Source organism: Emys orbicularis, chromosome 9, assembly GCF_028017835.1.
Source record: "Emys orbicularis isolate rEmyOrb1 chromosome 9, rEmyOrb1.hap1, whole genome shotgun sequence".
Lineage (NCBI taxonomy): Eukaryota > Metazoa > Chordata > Testudines > Emydidae > Emys > Emys orbicularis.
Genome location: NC_088691.1, coordinates 78,281,542 through 78,308,353, shown reverse-complemented (window position 1 = coordinate 78,308,353; position 26,812 = coordinate 78,281,542). Strand labels below are relative to the sequence as shown.

At 38.5% G+C, this 26,812-nt stretch overlaps 1 protein-coding gene across 1 annotated transcript in view; it reads left to right on the top strand.

Annotated features, from left to right (window-relative positions):
* The window catches only part of HLTF (helicase like transcription factor), a 48,450-nt gene that overhangs the window by 11,256 nt on the left and 10,382 nt on the right, over positions 1-26,812 (top strand). Inside the window, exons 6-20 of the mRNA XM_065411417.1 lie at positions 657-731; positions 991-1,182; positions 1,272-1,367; positions 2,465-2,513; positions 6,387-6,477; positions 7,822-7,901; positions 7,982-8,174; positions 9,138-9,227; positions 9,470-9,557; positions 12,024-12,167; positions 14,396-14,534; positions 17,755-17,890; positions 18,187-18,366; positions 19,509-19,633; positions 21,911-22,089. Coding sequence (XP_065267489.1) covers positions 657-731; positions 991-1,182; positions 1,272-1,367; positions 2,465-2,513; positions 6,387-6,477; positions 7,822-7,901; positions 7,982-8,174; positions 9,138-9,227; positions 9,470-9,557; positions 12,024-12,167; positions 14,396-14,534; positions 17,755-17,890; positions 18,187-18,366; positions 19,509-19,633; positions 21,911-22,089 — 1,857 coding nt within the window. The remainder of the gene's footprint in view (positions 1-656; positions 732-990; positions 1,183-1,271; positions 1,368-2,464; positions 2,514-6,386; positions 6,478-7,821; positions 7,902-7,981; positions 8,175-9,137; positions 9,228-9,469; positions 9,558-12,023; positions 12,168-14,395; positions 14,535-17,754; positions 17,891-18,186; positions 18,367-19,508; positions 19,634-21,910; positions 22,090-26,812) is intronic.

Here is a 26,812-nt window from a genome sequence, read left to right as displayed (position 1 = left end):
TTAACCATTATAGGTTCAGCTACTATACCTGCCCCAGAGTCCATTTGCCAGTTTTTATAGTTTTAAAGCCATTCTCCTATTTTCTTAAATGTCTTTTCTATACCTTGTTTCAGTGGGCTTTACATACAGCAACAGTGAAACCAATTGGACGCAAGGTGCTGTCAAATGCGCAAATTAAAATTAAAAGAAACATACATTGTGTAGTAATCTTAGATATTTGTCAATATTTTGCTCACTATTGTTTTTTACTTGACTTTGTCCATTTAAATTATCAAGCCATGAAAAGCCTTGGTTTACGCTAAAGAGTTTCACAGATATAATTTGAATTGCGCCCATTTGAAGTCTAAATTTGGCCAGGTGTACTCAGCACCATGAAGATTTTTTCACATAGCTGTACCAGTATACCTCACCCTATTTTATAATGCACATTTTAGTGCCAAGTTGGGATCTGAATGTGGCTATTCCCCCACTACTTCTGCTTTTTCTTTGTTACCTACCTCCCCAGTAGCAGCAGTTTACAGATTCTAATGGCTCCAGGAGTCATTTGGAGATCTGGGTATCCATATGGCCATGTGACTGGCATCTGTTATGTCATCAAGTATTTATTTAATGTAGAAGTTGAGTTTAATTGCAACTTCTGTATTTATGCATTGCAGCTTAAAAGTGAGTTTGACAAATTGTTTGAAGATCTGAAAGAAGATGATAAAACTCATGAAATGGAAGGAGCAGAGGTATTTGTTCTATTAAAAAAGTCTTTCATAGGCTTTTAAATCAAGCCTTAAATTCTGTGTTACAAACTTCACATATAAACATCTATACATATCTTCAAAGTTTAGCAGTGTCATGCTAGAATAATGAGTTGTCCTAAATACCAGTTAATTTAAGTTTTAAGAGAGCAATTAATCAAACGTTATTTCCCCTCCCCCTTCCCAAAGGGAAAAGGGTTATTTCATGTGAAAGATGTATAACATTACTTTTTTTGACTTATAGGCTGTTGGAACATCATTACTTCCACACCAAAAGCAGGCTTTAGCTTGGATGGTTTCACGTGAGAACAGTAAGGAGTTGCCACTGTTTTGGGAAGAGAAAAATAACTTCTACTATAATACACTTACAAACTTCGCTGAAAAAGAACGACCAGAAAATGTTCTTGGAGGAATACTGGCTGATGATATGGGATTGGTAATTATGTGTAGTGCTTTAGTGAATTTGAATACAGTTTGACTTATCTCTGGAAAAAACATAAATTCTATCCTTTGCATTTTATCTAGGGTAAAACACTTGTAACAATTGCATTGATTCTTACCAACTTTCATGATGGCAAACCTCTTCCTGTTGAAAAGATTAAAAGCGATCAGTTGCATAAGGTAAGATGGTTTTTTTTTTTTTTTTTTTTTTTAAAAGGATGGCACACCATGACTACTGTTTTTTGTGTGAAATAATTTCTTCTAGCAAGTAATCAAAAATCCTTACCTCATATCATTTTTATAGTTGATATGAGCTTTTTATGCTTATAATATCCAGTGATATAAAGTAAGAAGCAGAATGGTATTATGTTACACCGCCAGGTCAGATATAATTAGAGGACTTAATTTAAATATATTTTGAAACAAAATAGTCTGTGTGTTTGAACTTTGAAACGATGTACTCCAGGGAAGAGTTAAATTTAGAGATCATGAAAATAACCTAATAAAACTTAAATAAAGTACAATTCATATGAAATAAAATATAAAGGTCTATTTTTTAAAATTTTACTTTTTGTCATGAATACACAAATAAGTATGTTTTCCTCTAAGGACTCGCTTATATAGTTCCCATGCATTGCAGAGACTATACCTAAAAATATGAAGCAGAGGGTCTGAATGTGGGGGGGAAACACCTCAGATTTATTTACTTTGTGGAACACCTTCTTACCATATAGTTTAAAAAAGGGTGGGGAGGGAGGGAGGATTGAAAAGGTCCTCTTGGATCATCTAATCCAAATGCCAGTTTTGCTGCACTCACTCCCTTTCCCATAAATTGATTTAACTATGCCATGGAAAGAGTAAGTACAAGCATTGTCTGATTATTTTATTGTAATCTGTACAGGAATTAGGATTTTTTTAAAAGCATGATTGCATCAAAATTATGTGGTAATGCTTTGTGTCTGGGCTCAGAATAGTCCGAAAAGTTTAGTGGTTTATTTTCCTTCCATATATATACCCGTGTAATTTGAAGTTCTCTTTCTGCCTGTCTACAGTTCCCTTTTGGTGTATCTGCTTTTTTTTTTTTTTTTTTTTTTTTTTTTTTTAACTATATGAATGTGTTAAACTCGTAACTTTTTAATCTTTTGATTAATGTAAATGTATTACCACTAAATCAATCTTTTTTTGAATGCAAAAAAATAATTATCTAGACAGATGAAACCCGTAGCTACCATATTAGTTGTTACTACATTACAGAATAAACTGTTGTTTTTCCTTAGGAATCTGTTGTCACTGGTGTGAAAAATGAAGGACATGAACTTTTGAAAGGTAACAGTAAAAATGTGAAAGGACACAACAGTACTTGAATTATGAATAATACATGCTAGCGCTAGATCTGTTAACTCAGTAATATACAACAACACTATTATTAGAATAGCAATATGCAATTACAATTAGTTAGTTGGAAATTTTCCAACCAAACTGGAAAATGTCGGTTCATCAAACTTGAAATCGCTCACAAAAATTAGTCAAGTTCGATGAACTTTTGCCAAATCACAAGCAGGGTTCTGGCAGAGCCCAATGGAACCCTGCAAGCTTGCCTGGCAGGCTGTTGAGGAGTCCAACCATGTGGGCTGCCCTGGGGTTTGCAAGGTCCATGGCTCTGGGGCAGCTCTGCTATGCCAGGGTTTCCAGGCTCCTACGCAGCGAAGAGCCTGGAAGTCCTGACTGTAACTGGGGGTTGGGTCCTGGCTCTGCAGCACAGAGTCTGGAAGCCCTAAGAAACGGGTTTTGCCAGGGCTCTCAGGCTAGGTTCCCAGTTCTGCGGTAGGGAGCTGGGAAGACATGAGAGATCCCAGGATTATTGCCACAGAACTGGGAGCCTGGAAGTCCTGGGATGGGTTCTGAGGGTCTGTAGCTCCAGGGTAACCCTGCCATGCATACTGCCTCAGATCAGGGACCCCAGACTCATGGGTTAGCTGGCTCCCCTGGAGTTTGGAAGCCCTGGGGTCCCTGCCCCTTGGCAGTAAGTATGGAGCCACAGATCCTGGTAATGCTGGCAGCTGCTGGATCAAATCGCTATTCCTCTCAGTGTTACCTCTGCTGTGGTCCCCGAGAGCAAATTTTGTTTCAGAAACATCATAAGGCAGTGTTTCCAAAAACCAATATCTTTTTAGAATTTCTAGTTTGTGAGAAATATTGATAATTTTGGTTTCATTCTATACCAGATTTTGAAATGCCAAAATTTCTGATGAATCAGAAATCCTGAGTTTTCGCCAGGTCTGCTTACAATAGCAATTCTCTAAGGACGTGAAAGGTCTTTACAAGCTAGTTAAGCCTCTCAGTAGCTCTAAGAGAAGTAATAAAATACACATTTAAACTGAGGCATATGGAGACCATCTGACTTGTCAAAGTGACTTGTTATTTCCACTCTCTTCCCCAAGATTGTGAGGGTTTTTTAGTAATATAAAAGTGTAGCACCATTGCATTCATTTGGTTGAACTCATTGTGAAAGGAAAGTTACTGAGTTGGAGAGAGCAGAAATTGCATACAGTACATGCTTTTTCCTCACTGTTTATTTTCTGCACCTTTTATTTTCTGGTATTTAAGTGCACAAATTTTTGAGTACTATTTACACTTACACCAAAACTGCTTCTGCAAGTTTAGCTGCTTCAGTTTTCCTCTGCCAGGTCTATCCTACTACCTTTTATCTCTAGAATTTACTTTTATGTATATTCTTCTTGGGAATTCTTAGTTTCTTTTTTCTCCAACAGATAAAATTATTTAAGATGAAGATCTTATTTACTTTTTACTTATGGATCCGTTACAACATAGCTCTCTGTTTCTGTTGACTTTAACTAGTTTTAGGTAACCCAGAAACTCAGATATCCCTGATTAGTCAAGTCTGCAGCTAGAATAACCCTCATCTTGGAAGTGCTCTATCCTGACAGCTTTGTTGGGACTGTCCTTGCTATCCGTATGGTATTTACATTAATTTTCTCCTTGTGTCTTGTAAGTTTTGTACTTGGGTCTACTACAATAATGTGGTCAGACCCAATTTTATGCCTTGATCTTGCACACAAGTGTAAGGTTTTATTATTATGTACTTTAATATAAGGTAAAGGTCACTGTATCCCGCTATAGAGGAAAGACTTTTTTCTGTTGTAAATCATTTCTAGTTATTTCTGCTCCCTAGCTCTTAATCAGCTCAATGTTGGTCTCATATTTCTCCATTTCACAATATCTGTTCTCCTCTCGGTATAAACAGTGCTAGTAACAAGGACATACCAAATCTCTACTAACTACCATTTCTAATATAATAAGCCTGCTTTGGATAGAGCCACACTCTAATACTGTACTTGGTCAAATAATGTTTAATTGTCTCTTGTTATGTGGACTGAGTCCTTTTGGTCTTCTCTGTTGTGGTCTGTTGGGACAAGTTGTGTTTCTCTCAAAGTGCTTTGTATTTAAGTATGAACTTACATGATTGTCTATATGATACTTAAATAACAATTTAAATGTCCAAGAATAATGTATGATTTAAAAAATATTAAATAATATCTAAATACAGGCCCATCCTTAATGTTGTATGCTTTTTAAGGTAACATTAAAAAGGGTCATCTATTTCAAAAGTAATTTTAAAATAAAAAGGGTCTAGAATAATCCCACAAAAGCCAATAAATGTATTAGGATACCTTTCAGGGTCTGATTAGAAAGCTAGTTTGTATCTTTAGCTTGGAAATTCTAAGTCAAAGCTATGTCAGTTAGAACCAGGCTGTGGCATACTAGGGTACAATTCAGATCAGTGGAGGGCTGTGTCACCGCTGCCTTGCAACCTGGGTGCCTTGCAACCCTGGGTGCCTTACAGTGCCTTGCTGAAGTAGCTCCCACGTGGGCTGCTCACAAACAGCCTTCCAGCATGCAAGCCATAACCTGAGTGTCGTGTGTAACTGCAGCCTGCTAGTTACCCACTGGTTCTCATCAGCTTTGGTTATACTGCAGGGGGACCTCAACACACCCCCAGTCCCAGATTTCCCAACAGAAACGTATGTCCTGTACTGCTCAGCCTACTCCTGGACAGCATAGATATATTAAGTCTGTTCTTCCTTTAAGGGAAAAATATGCCAGCTTATTATCTTACATAGAGTTACCTAGACACTTCAGCTTCAACACACTGGATTAGATGAAACAGTAAAACAAGTTTATTAACTTTAAAGAGAGAGATTTTAAGTGAGTACAGGTAATGAGGCATAAAAGTCAGAAATGGTTACAAAAAAAATCAGGATAGGCACTAGTAAGTGTTTTAACTTAACAAACTATATTAAATTCAAGCAAAATTTCTCAACACATGCTTCCAGCAAGGCTACTGACCAAACTCTTCAGGTACGGACGCCCCCCCAGAGTCCAACGGCTGTTTTCCTTTGTCAACTTAGGTGCGATGTCAGAGACAGATAGGGAGAGAGAGTGGGAGTCTTGGGGTGTTTCAATTCCCTGCCCCCTCCTGAAAATTTTTTTCCAGTTGGGAACTGGGAGACAGTCTGTGTGGAAGGATGTTCTCCACTGTTTTTTTCTACCTGTTTGAGCTTCCTTTGTTTTCCCTTCCTACTTGATGACTCTGTTTACTACTTAAATGCAACTTAAGGCAAACATACACTCCTTTGTTCAAGACAGGACTTTTTGACCACTTTGGTGGAACGTGAGTTTTGAACATCATACACAGTAGTCTAATAACTTCACATACAATGTTGCCACATGTATTTTATCAGGTCAATATTGACCAGCAAAGTATGAGTTTTCAAATGATATCTTACAAAGGCACACCTACTATGAAGATTATTACAGTAGTGTGTAGGGTGTGAATGCCGGGGTGTATTCCGTCACACGGCCATTAACACTTTTTTACTTTCTTTGTATGCAAATTTAGCTAGGCAAGGTGGTGAATGGTTGTTTTACTATGTCAGCATTTTAGATGGCTGGAAATATATTAGGAAGATCTTCATAGTATTTTTATTTCACATTTACAGTCGTGACTCAAAATGCCAGTTATGTTAATTTCACCCTGAGGAATTTAGAACATTATTTGTGATCTAAATCTGTACTAGTTTTATTCATCAAGTAGCTCTCAGGCAGCTTGGCTTTCAGGCAGAAAGACTGTATTTTCCTTTTCATAACTCTTTTTTTTTTTTTTTTCTTCTCCTGAAGGGACCAGCTGTAATGTGGAGCCCAACATTTCTAATGTAAAGAAGAAGAGTGAAACTGTTCAGTCACAACATTCTAGTTTCCGACCAAAAAGGTAATATCCTGAAACACACTTTTTCTCTTTGCTGGCTTGCTACATGACATTTGAATAAAGTTAAAGAGATTAGCAAGAAACTAGAAGATGCAGTGCCTTCCTGGTTTTTACATCAGTTGGATTGGAGTAAGGATGATCTTATCTAGGTGGTAAGTGTTTTGTGTCCTCTCCTCTGCCCATCATGAACTTTTTTTCTAAGTGACTCTTGCCTACATTCTCAATTGTTTTTATCCCTCTTGTCAGTATAATAGTATCAAAGGTGGTAAGTGTAATCCATTCTTGTAGTAATGCTGTTTTCATACCCATTCTTGAATTTTTAAAAAAAGAATGTAAACAACAAGGTTAGATTGCTTCGTTTATCTGCCAGTGTCCATAGCAGCAATACTCCCTTTTCTTTCCCAAGCTGCAGCTTACTGTTGTCAGAAATATGCTGTAGTGTATATTATAAGGTGGGAAGTATCACAGACCACTAATTGAGACTGAGTGATAGGTATGATAGCAGTGCCAGGTATTGACTTCACAATTAAAATGAACCAGAAATTCTGTATTTATTATTTAAAAAACTTGATATAAAATTCTGATGGGCTAAATTCCAGTAGTTTTTGTCAGTGTTTCAAGTATACTTTTAGATCAGGGGTTCTCAAACTGAGTCGGGACCCCCCAAGTGGGTCACAACCCCATTTTAATGGGGTTGCCAAGGATGGTGTTAGACTTGCTGGGGCCCAGGGCCGAAGCCAGAGCCCGAGCCCCACCGCCCGGGGCTGAATCCGAAGCCTGAGCCCCACTGCCCAGGGCTAAGATTACATGCCCCTTGCCCAGGGCAGAAGCTCTTGAGCTTCAGCTTTGGCCCCCACCCCTTTGTGGTGGGGCTCGGGCGGACTCAGTCTTTGGTCCCCCTCCTGGGATCGTGTAGTAATTTTTGTTGTCAGAAGGGGTCACGGAGCAATGAAGTTTGAGAACCGCTGCTTTAGATGCATTGTTCTGTAGACAAAAGGGACAGCTTTTGGCTTGATTTGTGTTTGAAACATATTAATGTGTTCATGCCATTTCGTCATGGCACAGCTTGTTCTTTTTATTGGTTAGTGTAAAGATCTGTTTTTTTGTTTTGTTTTGTTTTTTGTTTTTTGTTTTTTTTTACATTTATGAGAAAATAGTCTGTCTACAGAATTTTTTTTGCATATTGAAGTACAACAATGAACAGAATACGTTTTGTTTTGTCCCCCACCCTCAGAGGAACTTTTCAAAGGATATTGGCCATATCTATTGCATGTTAGTCTGTGTGGCTAAAACACGCTCTTCAAGTTTTAGTACTGGTTGTGAAGTGTTTTTATTTTAATATTTTAGAGCTAAAGCTGAGAAACCCAAATATACAGTAAGCAGTGACTCAGAAGAATCTGAAGAGTGGCTACCACAACAAACAAGAAGTGAGCTGTATTTAAATAATTGGGTTAAAATAGAATTTAATTTCATTCAGTTTTTAAAAATCAATTGTTTTTCTTTTCAGCCAAATGTGAAAAAGATCTCCCAGCAACCAGAAAGAGAAGTAAAAGTATGTTTCTTTGGAGTATAAGTATGTTTTCATACCAGAAATTTAAGCAGAAATTGTACACTAGAAGATACTTCAGACCAACTTCTTATCAAGAAAATCTATATTACAAATGTTTCAGTAAAACTCCTGCAGACCTGTGTTTAATGCTGTAAGCATGTAACTCGGTTTAACCATTTATAAGAGTAAATTTATCTATTAGAAGTAGAATCTTGAACTCTTATTTAAGAAAGGGCTATTGAGCTAGCCTAGTGATGATGCACTCCTTCCCTGGGCTTATGTTTCTTACTTCTTCAGCCAGAAAAGCTGTTAAGTAATGATGTGACAGGCTTTGAAGAGACTCCTTTCCTCAGTGGTAAAAGGGATGGGATGGTGGAAGGTGTAGTGAGGAAACATGAGATGCTTTAGATTCTGACAAGCATGGGTAGTATGTAGGCACAGAGATGGAAAAAGCGCATTTGAAAGGCAAAGCTATATTACAAGATAAAATGCTTAGATGCTAATCTAAAAGTACAAGAACATATGTTATCTGTCAAACTAAATACCTTGCATGGAAGAAAATCTGAAAGACTATAGGTACTCTGCATTGAGGGCTTGTTTACATAAACACTTTGCAGCAAGCTGGGATGTAAATCTACCCCATGCTACCTTGCCTGCACTACGTGTCTCTGAGGACACAGCTGGCGTGCACTAAAAGTTCCCTAGTGCGCTTTGATCTATGCTGCTTTGAAACAAGAGTAAATCACAGCACACTAGGGAACTTTTAGTGCTCGGCAGCAGGGTCCACATGGGCACTTAGTGCATGGCAGGCTAGTGGAGGGTAGGTTTACACCCCAGCTTGATGTGGGCTAAGTGTTTGTGTAAACAAGTCTAAAGTACTTTATGTATGTGTGTACTCCTGGAGTGAAACTTGTGCTAAATCGTTTGTCCTAATGACCGATAGATTCTGTCCCTTTGAGAGTTACTCCATGTTAGTAGCTACCTGTAAAACAGTGAGAAAATCAGTTTGTTTGGTTAACAGGTTTCACTTAGTGTGACATAAATGTAACAAAAATATACCTACCCATGCACACATTTTTAAAATGTCTTGCATTTGGATGTGGTCTTTTGGCAGCAGCTTCTTGCATTATCCAAGAAGACACAGGCTTTGCATCTGCTCTTGCATCTCCATCCGCTCCATTAAAAAAGAAAGCAAAGAAAAAAGGTAATGAAGAAATAAACACAAGTCTTATGAATTTTTGTTTCTTTTCAAACTGAAATACTATACAGATGGTTCTTATCCTGTGAAGCTTACATTATTTTGATGGGGACCTCCAAAAGGACTACAGGGAACTACTCAATTTTTTTTTTTTTTAGCATTGTGTTTGTTATAATCTTTCAAAATAAAGGATTAAGGTAAATGATTATCTTGCTGAGTGTCACTTCTATTTTCTCAGATACTGCAAGTGTACAGTCTGTTAAGAAAAATGATTCTGAAGAGGGTCCCAGAACAACACTGATCATATGTCCGCTCTCTGTCCTAAGCAACTGGATTGTAGGTTTTACATTATCATGTTAATTCTTGAATATTTTGTGACTCTTAATTATGACAGTACAAATAACATTGCTCCAGTAACATGTCATTTGACTAAAAATTACTGCTTCTCCTAATTTTGAAATAAAGCAGTTATTCAAAAAATAGGTAACTTTTAGCGTTGATTTATTGCAGTTAACTCACTTGCTTAACTCAAAAAAATTAATTGCGATTAATTGCCGTTTTAATCACACTGTTAAACAATAGAATACCAATTTAAATTTATTAAATATTTTGGATTTTTTCTACATTTTCAAATATATTTATTTCAGTTACAACACAGAATGCAACGTGCACAGTGCTCGCTTTATAATGTTTTTATTACAAATATTTGCACTGTAAAAATGATAAAAGAAATAGTATTTTTCAATTCACCTCATATAAATACCATAGTGCAGTCTTTTTATCAAGAAAGCGCAACTTACAAATGTAGTTTTGTTGTTTTTGAGTGCAGTTATGTAACAAAAAAAAAAAAAGGCAGCGCAAAACTTTAGCGCCTACAGGTCCACTCAGTCCTACTTTTTGTGCAGCCAATCGCTACAAGAAACAAGTTTGTTTACATTTACGGGAGATATGCTGCTCACTTCTTATTTACGATGTCACCTGAAAGTGAGAACAGACGTTTGCATGGCACTTTTGTAGCCGGCATTGCAAGGTATTTACGTGCCAGATATGCTAAACATCTCCTGCAAATGTAAACAAACTTGTTTGTCTGAGCGATTGGCTGAACAAGAAGTAGGACTGAGTGGACCTGTAGGCTCTAAAGTTTGACATTGTTTTATTTTTGAATGCAGTTATTTTTTGTACATAACTCTACATTTGTAAGTTCAACCTTCATGATAAAGAGATTGCACTACAGTACTTGTATTAAGTCAATTGAAAAATACTATTTTATTTTTACAGTGCAAATATTTGTAATTAAATATAAAGTGTTACTGTAAACTTTGTATTCTGTGTTGTAATTGAAATCAATATATTTGAAAATGTGGAAAACATCCAAAAATATTTATATAAATGGTATTCTATTATTGTTTAACAGAGTGATTAATCGCAATTAATTTTTTTAATCGCTTGACAGCCCTAGTAATTTTTGATACTAGAACAAATTGAAGTGACATAGTGGTCCCATGAGACTAAATGGCTTTTATTCACTGATTTCATGTCCATTAAAGAGCTACAAATATTGGTCACCCTGTGAGGAGAGTCATTATTGAGCAAATGGGTTCCACACAGGTTCACAGTTCCACCCTCCTTTTTTATTGCAGGAGAGGAGTTCGTTGTTTGTAGACATGTTAAAGGGACACTCAGCTTAAAAATCACATGTCTTTGTCGAAGCTTTATGTCATTGGATTTTACAACACAAAGATAATTAAAACTGAAAAGAGATGAGAGAGAATACTCTTGCTTTTTCAATTTTTTGTTGTTGGTCTGTTTAAATTTTTTTTTGTAAAACTACAAAATTGGACGGTGGACTTGGCATTTGAAACTACTGTTTTCATGTCATTGTTTGAAATTGAGACAAATTCACAAATAGTTTTGAATCAACTGAAACTGCAAACTATTCATCTGAAAAATCTTGCCTCGCTCTAGCTATAATTCCTTCTCTAGATTCTGGTGATTCGTGAAGTTACTGTAATAAAGTTACCAGAAACAATGCTGCCTAATACTTACTCAGTAATGGAGAAACTTGCAGAAAACTCAACAAATGAAGCTTCGTGTGGAGAACTCAGAGTGAGGGAGATTAAAGTACTCCCTCCATATATTATATTTGCGTCCTAGAACTGTGATACTTTTTATTGAAATCAGTTTATCTTTAGACTTTACCCCTTCTTTTTGTCAGCAGCTCTAATTCTGCAACATGGTGCTAGTGCTGGAGAGCGACAAAGGCGAAACACTTTAGAAACAAAAATGAAAGGGACAAGTGAAGATTAACTATTTTATTTAAAAGAGGGGCAAAAATTAAACACTGATGAAAAGTAGATTTTGAAAATCTTTCATTTTAAATAAAATGTTGTTAGTAACACGAGACATACTAATAATTTTTAACCTGTCATTCTTTCATTTATTTTTTCTTATTTATTCAGAAATGCCATTGTAGCTTTATTTTACATGTGTAAAAAATATCTCCTCCCTCCGTCCCTCCCCTCAACTCCATTGCAGTACAATTACTTGTGACTCACTATGAAGCTTTGCTTTGTTTTTGGTTCTGTTTTTGCTGTAACTAAGTTAGCTACTACAGTTCCCTCTGCCTCTCTTACCCCAAAACAGTTGACTTTTGTTATATGTCCTATGTTCCACCATTGGTAGTTGCAGTATGCCACAGAGTCGGAACAGAATCTACAGTTGTTTTTGTAAGCCATCCTTAAGGAATATAGTCATGTGGCAACATTTGATTCATCGCAGTTTCTCTAATGACTTTTCTTTCAGGACCAGTTTGAACAACATATCAGGCCAGATGTTCACTTGAATATATATGTTTATTATGGTCCTGACCGCAGCAAAGACCCATCATTTCTTTCAAAACAAGACATAGTACTAACAACCTACAACATTTTAGCCAGCGATTATGGAGTAAGTAAAATACTAAATGTCTTTATAGCAACTTTTTGTATCAGATGATATCAAACCAAACAAACCTAAAATGGCCATTTATGAAGAGTGGGAGGCGTTCTTTGAATGTATCTATTGTATTATTTTTAGCAGTTAAATTCCCCACAGATTCTGACTGCATTGGGTTTGATCTAGTCTGGGGCTAAGCAGGGTTTTCCTTACAATTTCAGTTCTGGGTAGCAGTGGGCTGTGCTAGATCTGGGCACCTGAACTGAGTGCAGGGAGTGTGTATCTTTAGTGCTGTCAGTGACCCCTCAGTCCCCTGGCAGCATGGAGGAGGAAGCTGCCTGATTCAGCTGCAGGGGGGGACAAGAGTCAGACTTGAGCGGAGAGCAGGTTAGGACAGGCAACTGGAGGGAAGGCGAAAACTGGGACTTGGGGCAGGGTGGGCAATTGGTAATTTGGGACTAGGTGTGCAAGGAGATTAGGAGTAGGGGGGGCAGATGGGCTGAGAGGCAGCAGATAGAGGTATGGGTAGAGACTGAGATTGGATGAAGAGCTTGAGGGAGAGACTGGGACTTATCTCCTTCCCCCATTGGTTCTAAGATGGGAGGGAGGACTGATCTGACAAGGAACTAGGGTGCAAAGGTAGAACAAGGACTGGTTGGGAAAAGAGACCTGGGACAAAGAGCTGGGGGTATGGGGGACACTAAAACTGAATGAGGAGCCCTGGAGGCCAGTCAGGATGGGAAATGTGGGTGGAGGGGAAGATGGAGGCTGGGGTAGCAAAGAGACAGAGGACTGTGTGAGCAAGGAGACTGGGGACAGGAAGCTAGGGGATGGGTGGGAACTAGGGTTGGGCAGGGGAAATGAAAGTGGGGGAGGAGAATAACCGATGGGGAGCCCTGAGGGGTGAGGCAAGGATTTTCTGGGCAAGGGGACTAGGATTGGGTGGAGAATGGGACTGGGGCAAGGAGCCATGATGGAAAAGAGACTGGACTGGGACAGGGCAGAAGAGGTTGAGGTTGAAGGGCAGCGGTGGGGGGAGGGAGAGGATTAGGTAGAAGTGTTTGTTCTCACTATATAGCGTACTCCCCTCAGGAGCTTGGAATGGAGCCCAAGGTTCCTGAGTCTCACCTTTCCTCTGATGTCAGCAAAAAACCTGTGAAACCCTCTGGCAAAATGTCCCATCCCCTTCTAGTGGTGATCCACACTAAGGATGACCACATACTACTGCTATTAGTTACTCTGTTAGCTCAATTTGGAGAGCTCTCTGCAGTGGATCTAAAGGTTCCAACCCTGTCTGCTGCTTAATTTTACACAGCCAAGGCACTTCAGTCAAGCTTTTTGAATTGCATAGTTAGGGCCCTACCAAATTCACAGTCCATTTTGGTCAATTTAATGGTCATAGGATTTCAAAAATAATGAATTCTATGGTTTCAGCTATTTTTAAATCTGAAATTTCACTTTGTTGTAATTGTAGGGGGTCCTTACCCAAAAAGGAGTTGTGGAGGGGTCACAGGGTTATTGTGAGGGGGGGTTGTGGTACTGCTACCCTTATTTCTGCGCTGCTGCTGGCCCCACCGCTGCCTTCAGAGATGGGCAGGTGAAGAGCGGTGGCTGCTGGCTGGGATCCCAGCTTTGAAGGCAGGACCGCCATGAAATCTATACAGTATAGGGTAAAAGCACACAAAAGACCAGATTTCACGGTCTGTGACGTGTTTTTCATGGCTGTGAATTTGGTCGGACCCTATGGATAGTCTATGAAAGTATGTAAAAACTGATTGTTTTATTGAGGGATGTATTGATTTCCTGAATAAGATATCTGTTATATGTGAATCCATGCATTTGGCTAGGTTTGTTTTCATACAAATCTCAGTCCTTTTAAAATATCTGGGTATCAGTTGTTTGAAATGGCCCCTCCTATTTAATTTAGCATCATGTAGCCCCCTTCCCACTCCTCTGCTTTCTGCTCTGGTCACCCTTTTGCATCCTCTTAGTCCTAGGCACTTGATTTACATTTCCAGGGATTCTTTAAATCCAAAAGAGTGGGTTCCTCACATTCCTCGTTTTACTGTTCTTTGAGTAAGCAAGATAAAAATGAATATACTTTCTACTATTAGAAATCTGTCTTAATGAATCTACCTCACTTGTGCTATATGTGTTTGGTCTATGACTTGATTTATCATAGTTGCAAAAAGGTCTATCTTGATTTGAGTTACAGGATCAAAAATAAAATTGTATTTCAGAGCAGAGGCGATAGCCTGTTACACAGATTAAAGTGGCTGAGAGTGGTGTTGGATGAGGGGCACACAATTCGAAACCCAAATGCTCAGCAAACTAAAGCTGCATTAAATTTGGAGGCACAGAGAAGATGGATACTGACAGGTAAAATATTTTACACTACAGTAATTGCAGTGTTAACCTTTATTTTTGTACTACAGTGACACTACATTTTTAAAGAAATGTTTTCATTTTGGCTTTATCCAGAAAACCTAACATTTATTTTGGCTGCTGGGCTCTAAGTTCACACTTATCTTAGAATGCTCTTAAATGAATCTTAGTTCAGAAAGAAGATATCAAAATGGTTTTGAAAAAGTAATGTCAGAGTTTTTCATAAGTCCTCAGTAGCAAATTAGAAGTCCATAGAAAACTGCTGTAGCTATCATCTTTATAAAAGTTGATGAGAATGCAACCAAATTAAACTATTTAAAATAATGCTATTATCCCAGCTTCATTTTACATGATCAGCAAAGAAGGAAGGGACTGACTCACCAACCAGCATGTTTGATTTCTTTGAAACCCAGATTTTTTGTTCACTTAGTCCTTGATTCAGGAAAAATCCTTGTTCAGGACAACACATAAACACGTGCTTGGCTTAAATCAGTGGCACTTAGGCAGATGATTAAGTGTTGGCCTGAGTAGAGATGCTTTCCTGATCTGGGGCCTAAGTGAACTGCAAACCATCTACAACAACTTGCAAACGTGCTGTCTAAGGAATAATGCCCAAAAGGCATGTATTATGAATAGAGCTGGGTGAATAATGGATTTTTTTCCTATTTGTTGTCAATTCTGAAAAACCGAACAAAATTTTGTTTGGGTTGAATTAGTGAATCAAAAAGTCAAAAAAAAAAAAAAAAAGAGTCAAAATGATTTTTGGTTTTAATTTTGGGCATTTGGATGTCTAGATTCACAAAACAGCTGCGAGGGAAGGAAGAAAACCTCTCAAACCTTTATCTCAGTGGCTAGGGTGTTCTCTTGTGTTGTGGGAGATCTTCTCTGCCTGACGTGGAGAAGGGATTTGAACTTGTTTCCCACATTACAGGAGTGTGCCCTAACACTGGACTATGAGAGATTCTGGTATGGGTCTCTCTGTCTCTCCTGTTCCACCTTTTATAAATTAAAAAGTCATTGGAGCAGGAACTTGAACGTGGGTCTCCCACATCCTAGGTGAGTACTCTAAGCACCAGCCTATATAGTCTCTCATTCTCTTTCCTAGGCCCAAAAATTATTCTTTGTCATTCATAGTATCAAATCACAAGATCAGTGGCCAAGTTTCTCTAGTGCCTGCAAACTTTAGATTTCTCACAACAGTCTAGCATTTCAGAGTATTTTGAAGTATTCCTCTTAGAAAAAGAAGACTCAATCATTTTATTCAGTTTTCAGTCGTTCTTAAGAAGTTATATGTGCCCTTTTTTTAAATCGAGGGTTTTTTTGTTTTCTGGTACAATAACTCCTCACTTAACGTTGTAGTTATGTTCCTGAAAAATGCGACTTTAAGCGAATCCAATTTCCCTATAAGAATTAATGTAAATGAGGGGGTTAGGTTCAGGGAAATTTTTTTTCATCAGACAAAAGACTATATCACACACACACACACACACACACCTACCTACCTACCTACCTACCTACCTACCTTGGTTGAGGTGGAGGAGTCAGAGGCTGGGATATTTCCTAGAAAATGCCTTACTGCTAAATGATGAATTAGCAATTGGCTGAGCCCTCAAGGGTTAACTCTCACACTCTACAAGACAGCCGGAATGGAGGGAGGGGGAGACTGCATCCCAGCCAGAGACACACACCCTGTGCGTGAGAGAGATTTGTGCATTTCCCCTTTTAGTATGCTGACCCTACTCTTAAGTACACTGCCTTGTTAATTAGACCAGCTTGCTGAGACCCTGTTGTGTGTGTCCCCTGCTGTATGGAAGATGGGGTAAGTGGGGTGCAGGGGGACACCCTGACATTAGCCCCCCTCTTCCTCTCCCCCGCACAGCAAGCAGGAGTCTCGGGGAGCAGCTCCAAGGCAGAGGGCAGGAGCAGCACATGACAGTGGGGGGAGGGACAGCTGAACTGCCAGCAATTGATAGCCTGCTGGGCAGCTGCTGCACAGGGAACTTAGGGGAGCAGGGAGCATTGCACAACTTTAAACAAGCATGTTCCTTAATTGATCAGCAACGTAACAACAAAACGTTAACCAGGATGACTTTAAGTGAGGAGTTACTGTACTATGTGCTCAGTTTGGGCTGAAGCTATCTTTGCATCTGACAGAAAATATTGTTGGTGGAGAAGACTTTGGCTGTATCCTTTCAGATCTGCATGCAAGTAGTGTGAACTCTTCAGTATTTAAAAATTGCTTGTTTTAAGAATAACCCTTGAAACTGAAAACTTTCACTATACTTGCTTTTCTTTACTTAACAAACTACTGTGTGTGGTTTTGTTTTGTTTTGTTTTTGAATTCCTATTAGGACTCAGCTGCTTGTTTTAAAAGGAGGGGAGAAGCACTGAAGCTTTAGTTCTGAAAACTATTTCTTTAAAAAGACTAAAGGATTTGTAATGACCTTTGCAACTAGACTAAAAGATGAGAGGTCTGACAAGATGATGATGATGATCTATGAAAAATGAACAAATACAGAGTAACATTTTATGCCTATCGATCTTAACAAAGCCCTTTTGTGTCAAAACTGCTGTGAGCAGGCTGGAATCCCCCCAACTCTTCCAAACCCCCAGTTTCTTCTAAATTGCAGACATAGCTTCAGCCAAGTGTATGGCTACTTCAGGGGTTTTCTGTGGTAGATGCTGAGACTGCCACTTTGGGCAGAAAACGAGTCATTTTATTATCCGCTGTTGGGGTGTATTTAAAAATTCATTTAAAATAGATTATTTCTTTAAGATCATTTAAAGTCCTAACACTACTTTTTTTTGACAGCTCTTCCCTTTACCTGGGGTGTGTTATCTGATGGATTTTAATATGTTGTCCCATTATTATATGGGTTAGAATCTTTGTCAGCCAATTCTCTCTCTCTTCCTCAATCCTGCCTGTTTCTTTAAAGTGGAACTATATGGGAAAACTAATACATTTTAAAATATGCAGTTAAAATAGCTGCAGAAAGACTCCCCTGAAAAAGTGTATGCTATTGTAATGCTGCCTTGTTTGTGAAAACTAATACTTTGTTTCATATGGTGGATCTGTGACTCAGTCTGAAAAAAAAATATTTTTGTGCTCTGGGTTTTAAAGCTTTGCTCTGTGTATTTGTGGAGGGTGGACTACTTTTAATCAAATTTATATTTTTGGTTCTTAAGGTTTTCCACATTCTTTTTCTTATTTTAGGCACTCCTATCCAGAATTCCTTAAAGGATTTGTGGTCTCTTCTCTCCTTTTTAAAACTGAAACCTTTTACTGATAGAGAGTGGTGGCACAGAACAATCCAGCGCCCTGTCATGCTGGGAGAGCAAGGGGGACTGAGGTATGAAGAGCTTGTAAAATGTTTGTGGATAATAAATCTGATCTTTGGTTGCCAGTGCGTCATGACAAACTTACACATTTGTACTTTGTTTAAACATAATGTACATTTTTGGTTCATGAGATTTATTTATACTTCAGTTGTAAAATGCAATACATTGTATATAACTTAATTTTAGTGCGGTGTAGCATACTATCAAGCTTAGATTTTATGCAAAAGAATCAGACAGTAAACTGAATAAAAAAAATTGTGAGTAATTTGTGTTAGTGTACTAAAGACTGGTTCATGTGTCTTTCTAGGCGTTTACAGTCCCTAATTAAAAACATCACCCTTAGGAGAACGAAAACAAGCAAAATTAAAGGAAAGCCTGTTTTGGAGTTACCAGAACGTAAGGTATTTATTCAGCATGTTACGCTTACAGAGGAAGAGAGAAAAATCTATCAGTCTGTGAAGAACGAAGGCAAAGCTGCTATTAGCAGGTAGATAGAAAGAAGATAGACTGTGCAGTTACTGTTAGAGTTGTCAGTTTTCTTTGTAGTCTGACTTCTGAAAACTACCGGTCCAGATGTTTCAAGCATATTAGCTGTAATAGCAGAATGTATCTAAAATATGCCAAACTCTCTCTCTCTCATCCTCCCCCCCCACTTTTCACTTAGTATGCCCTGAATTAATAATTGCAAATGACTGTAGCATCTGTTCAATTGTTAGTATGAGGAAGAAAATGAAGAATGGTTTAGCATATGCCATAAATGAGCCTAACTGTCTTTGAGAGAAGCAAAAAGAATACAAAATACACTAACAGTGGTCTTAAAAATAATTCTTTAGCACTTGAAAAACTTGTTTCCTGAAATAGTGTATGAGAATATATGTAATGTTCTTCAGAAACAAGTAGAACTTAAATTTAAATGAGTCTTAGGAACTAGTTACTGATATATGATGGTATATGGAACTTCCTACTTTGACCTGTATGGTAAGCGCATATATATAGTTTAGTAAGTTTAGATAACCTTGAAAGATTTTCAGTTTTGCTTTTGCATTTCACAGCTTTAACAAAACAGGACAAAGAAACCGTGGCGCACACACCTTACACAGAGCAGTAATTTTTTCAAAGCATTGCACAAGGTTTCAGCCACATGATTTATTTTAGTTGGTGGCCCACTTACTTCAGTGAAGTTACACTAGTATGGGTGAGTGGAGAACCAGGGCCAATGTAAAATAGGTGACTAAAAGTTCATGTACCTCTTAGACAATCTACACCACAAGAAGTTTTAATAGTTGAGAATGTTCAGACATTCAGAAGTCCCTGGTTTCTGTGAGTTAAAGTGTAGAGTGTAATCGGCTGCAATTTCATTAAAGTCTGGGTCAGATTCAGGGGTAACACTAATGTTCAGGGCTACCACTGTTTAGGTAAGTGGTAGTGCTCCAGTTTTGCCATTCGGGTGTGTACACATTTAAAAAAAAACAAAACACAAAAAAAATGAAAGGGCATGTTTTGCATGAAAAACAGGTAAAAGGTGACTGTAAGAATAGGACACGATTTATGTTGCTGAACTTGACCCATTGAGACCATGTATTTAGGGTATAATGTTTTTTACACTATAATGTTAAAATTGTTCTTCAGGTATTTTAATGAAGGAACTGTTCTAGCACATTATGCAGATGTCCTTGGTGTCTTGCTCAGATTGAGGCAGCTGTGTTGCCATCCTCATCTTTGCACAAATACATCGTCTTCCAGTTGTCAAATAGGTGAGTAGATGTACTTTCTGTATATCGTTCTAAAAACTGTAACAGCATTTTAGTTCAAGTCCCAAGAATAGAAATGTTATTGGTAGACTTTTTTTACCTGCTGTATTATGGACAAAAACAATTAGTCTTTAATTGGGTATATTAATGTGTTCTACCTACAATATTTGGAATTTTTGATTGCTCTTTAAAACATCCCCCCCACTTACCTGCTCCCCCTAACTTATCGTTATATATGCTACTCTTCACATCCCACCAAAGGCAAGCCCTAAAAAAAGAACGAAATATCTAGCTGAGTCATTCAACAACCCATCTACAGTTTACTCATTGGTTCCCATTGTCATCCTTAAATATCTCCCTTACACTATCTTTTTCCTGAACAACCATTCTGAGTGTTCAAATGCTGATTATTTTAATCATTAATATAGGGTTAGGGTGGCTTTTATAAATTGTACTGTAGTTCCATACATGATTTTGTATTAGTGTGTAAATAAATGAGGTATGCTGTCTCTGTAAATGGTGGCTGTGAGATTGTTTGTTTTTTGTTTTTTCTGTAATGCTTATGAAAATTTGTGAATGGGTGATCTGTCATTCTAAATTTGATATCAGTTCTGTAATTGCTATGTAAAGTCTGCATGTGCATGCACTAGTGAATGGCTTAACTGCATGTTTTTTGCCTTTTTTAATGAATTTGGATGTACAGTCTAGCAAACTTAACTTTAAGGTACATGTTTTGGTTTTTATGGTGGGGGAAATTACCAGGGTTTAATGAGTATGTATCAGTGTTGACAGTCTTCTTTTAATACACGTGATTAGCTGTTTGGTATTAATACATATTATCCCCTGTAAGCCCTTTGCAAAGCCCTGATGTTTCCCATGACCTCCTTTCCTTCCCCTGCCCCTATGCCTTGCTCCCTGTCCTGGCCTACTCCTCCCCAGTGCCCTTCACAGCCTAAATTGCCCCCGGGTAGCCTTGATCCCCATGCTCCCACCATGTTGTCCTTCTTTCCTATTATATTCAACTTTTAATGTTTAGATCTATCAACACTAGTACACATTTAAAAGCTGAATACGTCGGCAAGTACATGTGGGGGAAGCAGAGCAGTATAGGAGGTCATGGAGGCTAAAAACAGGGAGGAGATGATACTCTCCTCCCTGAATCTGACAGCTCTGCTGTTACAGACCTCCGTCAAGCTCTTGACTGTTGAACTGCAGGACGTTTATCAGAGGACCGCTGTGCTCTGCTGAGCCATAGAAAGTTTATTAATGTCTTGGGCCCACTTCTCCCCTTCTGAGGACAAGAGGATGAGTGAGGTGTGGGGGGACAGCCCTGTAGCTTTATCAGAAGAAGAAACTGCTTCTGCAGTGGAGTTGCAAGCTGTGGGTTTTTCTTTCCCCATGATCCTTTGCCGTTATAGGGGCTAGGACAGGGTGGGGGGAAGGGTGAGAGTTGAAGGCACAGTTTTTGGAATCCAAGAGTGTGCAGCTCCACTGCAGAGGCAGTTGTCCCTGTAACTTCAGAAAATGGAAAATAGCTGCTGGATCTGAGTAGGTCCATTGACTGCATTCAGCACAGTCCAGTTAAGATATCCTGAATATAAGTTATAACTTCTGATGCCCAGTTCTAAAATTTCAAAATGATCATATGTCTGATGTGTCATCAGGATCAGTATGAAGTTTTGAGCTTCTGGAAACAAAGAAATTTGAAAAAATGGGGCAAAACTTAAAAGAAAGCAATTTAAAATATTGCTAAACATTATTCCTAAAAAAAAAAAAATTCATAGGACATAAATTTTCCATGTAGAGTTTTACTGTGCTAAATTTGGACACTACATTCAATTAGTGTGAAACAGATAGATTTGTTCCTCCTTTTAAGCAGAAATCACAGTGCAATCTCAACTGTAGAGTAGCTACCAATATCTCCATAATAGAAGCACTGTGTAAAACTGCTGTTGCATAAACAATGCTCTTTTCCCCTCAGTCACTGAGCACGTTGCACCATGTACTGATCAGTGTGCCCATAGTCAGTTAGGGTTTCTTGAGTTTTTAGTCTGAGTGACTCAAATTGAATATTCTTAAAAATGTTTTTAGATAGTAATACAGAATTATTCTTGATGATTCTGCCATATTTAAGTGTGTTTATAAATTGTAGGCCAGATCCTTACCTGGTGTAAATCAACATGGTTCTGTTGGATTCAATGGAACTATGCTGCTGATCTGGCCCCATGTGTAAAATCTTTTTTTGGTTTTTAACAAAACTATGTTTTCTGTATGTATTAGGTGATAGTACTCCTGAAGAATTACGTGAGAAGTTAGTAAATAAAATGAAGTTGGTTCTCAGCTCTGGCTCAGATGAAGAATGTGCAATTTGCTTGGATTCTCTGAACCTTCCTGTGATAACACACTGCGCACATGTGTTTTGTAAACCATGCATTTGTGAAGTCATCCAAAGTGAACAGGTTAGGTATTTTGTTATTGCATTTAATCGTAGTGACCAATCCCAAAGCAACATGGATTGAATCTGGACAGCCAGAAGCTTATCTGCCCATTGTGTTGATAAACTACATAGAATTTGTTGAGGCAGTGGGCCATAGTCATCCCTGGTGTAACTCTGTTGACATCAGTCAATTTCAACCAGAGCGGCGGTAACGTTGCATTCCAGATGACAAATCATAATCCTATTAATAAATAGAGAGCAGCTGTAAGGCTAAAGAGTATATGATGGATGCTAAGCCTACTGTAATAGCCTAAGGCCCAAATTTTGTCTTTGGATGTGCACCCGCATGTCCCATAAGCTTTAATGAGAGCCTCACAACTGTTTCTGGTGCAGATTTTACCAGTCATTGTTCACTTTTTTTAAATCTCATGATAAAATGGGATTAATTTTTTGAGATTACTGCTGTGCTACACCAGGTCACTCCTTTTTAGTCTTTGAAATGAATATGATAGCATTGTGTATAGTGTTGTATGCATACTTTGTTCAAGCCTTTGGCTAGCATGTTCTCCATCTGCATTTAAAAGAAATCAAAATTATTTTGTGTTTTGAAGATGACCAATTAATAGTGAATCTAAAAAGTAAGGTGTGCGTTTTTTCCCAGTGAGGACAAAAACACCTCTCTTTACTATTCGACTGCGACTTTCTGTTGTACTGTTTAACAGAACTTAAATAACTGGAATTTTAAAAAAATTATTCAGTGACTGAAGTAGTCGCTAGCATCATATGGGAGACCCTAATGAAAACTGATCCTTTTTAGCAGTTCTGTTTTGTAATTTGTGCAAGTGAGTAAAAAGATCATTTGGAAGCCCCAGCAGTCTTGTAATTTCCCCTACAGCATGTAGACCCACCAACCCCTTTGTATGCCAGCTGTCATCTGTTCAAGCTGTATACCTATGCATTGAGCAGAGGAAATGTGCACTCTAGATTTGTCACCAGAGGTCAGTGGTAATCATTTTATAATAGTTCACTCTGAGGCTACCTACACTATGTTGACGTTGGTGAAGCTATTGTCTATCCCCATAGTAAACTGAGTGGAAGGTTGGGGAATGATAGCATGAGATAGCGAAAACTGAGAGCGCAAAGGTAGGTTAGGTAATTTTTTTTCTTTTATTGGACCAATTTCTGTTGGTGGAAGGGACAGCTCTCAAGCTACAGAAATCTTCCTCAGGTCTTGAAGGCAACCAGTGGATCTGAGCTAAATACAAGGTGTGACAGATAAGTCTCTGTTAAGTGCATGATTTTTAATGTTGAGCTGACTTATGAATTTAAGTTCTCAGGCTCATTTTTTGAAGGTATTATGCAGGTCCCCTTTGAGAAAGGGGACTGAGAGGTCAGATTTGAGGTGATTGTGAAAAGTGTTCACCCAGGAGTGATACGATGTTTTTGTTTTTTAAATTTTTCGGTGTGTGTTCATTCGAGAGCATATTGATTGTCCTCAGTGGTTGGGGCATTTGGTGCGCTACATGTTGTGTTAGGCATGTGTAAGACCCATTCATCTTGAAAGGTGCGTTTGTTGGGGGTATTGATCATTTTAGCTGTGGAGATATGTCTGCATGTTTTACATCTGTTTTGGCCTGGTCTCATGCTGCTTTGAGTTGGTGTATCCTGGCCTCTGGGGAGCCTGCTTGATGATGAGCTTGCTGAGGTTGGGTGGTGGTTGAAGGCCAGAAGAGGGTGTTTAGTAAAGATTTATTTAATTGCGTTGTCCCCATCAAGTATGGGTTGTAACTGTTTAATGATACCCTGTATGGTTTCCAGTATGGGGATGGTAGGTAACAACTAAAGGTGTGCTGTTTGTGGGTTTGTTGTTTTCTGTGCTGCAGAAAGTTCTGGGGTATTTGGGTGGTCTGTTCCATGATGTGATTTGTCAAATGAATTCACACAGAAAAATGATAAAAGACAAAAACCCCATATCACCCGTGGATGAACACTTGTCATAAAGCAATCACTCCATATCTGACCTCTCGGTCCCAGTCCTCAAAGGAAACCTGCATAACGCCATCTAAAGACAAGTCTGGGAACTTAAATTCATAACTCTTCTGGACACTAAAAAAAAAAGCGGCACTGATTTGTATGGCTTTTTACAGCAAATTGTCACACCACCCTCCTGCCTGCTAATCCTTAACTGCCCACTTCATTTTGAGTGGTCTGCAGCATCCGTTGAAACTCTTTTTTATGCTTAACAATCTGCCCCACCTTGTATTTAGCTCAGACACTCTGGTTACTTTCTCCAGACCTGAGGAAGAGCTCTGTGTAGTTTGAAAGCTTATCTCTTCCACCATTAGAAGCTGGTCCAATAAAAGATATTACCTCACCTACCCTGTCTCTCTCACATGGGAGTAGCCATACTAGGTCAGACCATGATCCATGTTGCCCAGTAACCTGTCTCCAACAGTGACTTTTACCAGAGCTTCAGGGGGAGTGTACAGAACAGGGCATTATGGAGTGATCCACTCTGGGCTTCTGATAGAGGTTTAGGGTTGCCCTGAGCATGGGGTTGCGTCCTTGACCATTGTGGCTAATAGCCATTGATAGGACCTTTTCCTTTTTGAATCCTGTTATACTTTTGGCTATCACAACAGAAAGGTCATTGAGTCCAGCCCCCTGCCTTCACTAGCAGGACCAAGTACTGATTTTGACCCAGATCCCTAAGTGGGCCCCCTTAAGGATTGAACTCTCAACCCTGGGTTTAGCAGGCCAATGCTCAAACCACTGAGCTATCTCTCTCCCCATGGTAATGAGTTTCACAGGTTAGTTATGCATTGTGTGGAAAAAGGACTTCCTCTTATTTGTATTAAACCTGCTGTCTATTAATTTCATATCCCCTAGTTTTTGTATTGTGTGAAAGCATAAATAGCACTTCTCTATTCACTCTTTCCACGCCATTCTTGATTTTTATAGACCTCTATCATATTGCCCTTTAGTTGTCTCTTTTCTAAACTGAATAGCCCTAATCTTCTTAGTCTGTCCTTGTGTGGAAGCCATTCTGTACAGTTGATCATATATATTTGTTGCCCTTCTGTGAATGTTTTCCATTCCACTGTATCCTTTTTGAGATGGGGCAACCAGAATTGGACACAGTATTCAAGATGTGAGCACACCATGGATTTATATAGTGGCATTTATAATATTTTCTGTCTTATTTTCTATCCCTTTCCTAATAGTTCCCAACATACTGTTAGCCTTTTTGACCACTGCTGTGCATTGAGCTGAAGTTTTCAGAAAGCTAGCCATGGTGACTCCAAGATCTCTTTCTTGGGTGGTAATAGGTGATTTAGAACCCATCATTGAATATGTATAATTGGGATTATTTTTTCCAATGTGGATTCTTTTGCATTTATCAACATTGAATTTCATCTGCCATTTTGTTGATCAGTTACCCTGTTTTGTGAGACCCTTCTGTAACTCCTAGCTGTCTGCTTTGGACTTAATTATGTTGAATAATTTTGTACAGTCTGTAAACTTTGCCACTTCACCCCCTTTTCTAAATCATCAATGACTATGTTGAACAGCACAGGTTCCATCCAGTCTCTGTATCCTTGGAGGATCCTGCTGTTTACCTCTCCATTGTGAAAGGCTAGGTATATATGGCCAAGTTTTTTCCTATCTTTCAATCAATTACTGATCTATGAGAGGACCTTCCCTCCATGGCTACTTTAGTTTCCTTAAGAGCCTTTGATTAGGATCCTTGTCAAAGGCTTTCTGAAAATTCAAGTACAGTGTGTCAACTTATCTACATGGCTGTTAACTCCCTTAAAGAATTCTGATAGATTGGTGAGGCATGATTTCACTTCTCCAGCAAATTGTATTTATCTGTGTGTCTGTTTAATTCTGTTCATTACTATAGTTTCCACCAAAGTGCCCAATATTGAAAATATGCTCACTGGCCTGTAGTAGCCCTTTTTAAAAATCAGCATTACATTAGCTACCTTCCAGTCATCTGGTACAGGGGCTGATTTCTGTGATAGGTTGCATACTACTGTTAGTAGTTCTGCAATTCATATTTGATTCATATTCAGAACTCTTGGGTGAATACTATCTGGTCCTTGTGAATTAATACTGTTTAGTTTATTAACTTGTTCTAAAACCTCTTCTATTAACACATCAGTTTGGGACAGTCCTTCAGATATGTTGCCCCAAAAGAATAGCTCTGATGTGGGTACAGACGCTCCCTGGGTTACGCAAACCTGACTTACGCAAACCTGCACTTACGGAAGAAGTTCCGTAAGCGGTTTTTTTGTTTTTTTTGCGTAATTGTTGGGTATATGTCCCTGACGTACGCAAAATTCGACTTACACAAGGCGTTCCGGACGGAATGCTTGCGTAAGTCGAGAAGCATCTGTATCTCCCCTACATCCTCTGTAGTGAATATTGATGCAAAATATTCATTTAGCTTCTCTGCAATGGCCTTGTCTTCCTTGAGTGCTCCTTTAACACTTTTGTTGTGTAGTGGCCCCATTGCCTGTTTGGCAGGCTTCCTACTTCTGATATACTTAAAAAAAAAAAAAAAAAAAAAAAAAAAAAATTCCTTGGGACCAACACAGCTACAACACTACCTATCATTTTTGAGTAGTCTTGTGTTAGTCAACTGCCAGGGGAGAAGAATTATTTCAAAATTGTCAAACTTTATTTCTTACATGGATGTCATTCTCTCTTGTCATAATTCAGCAGTCAAAACCTCAAAC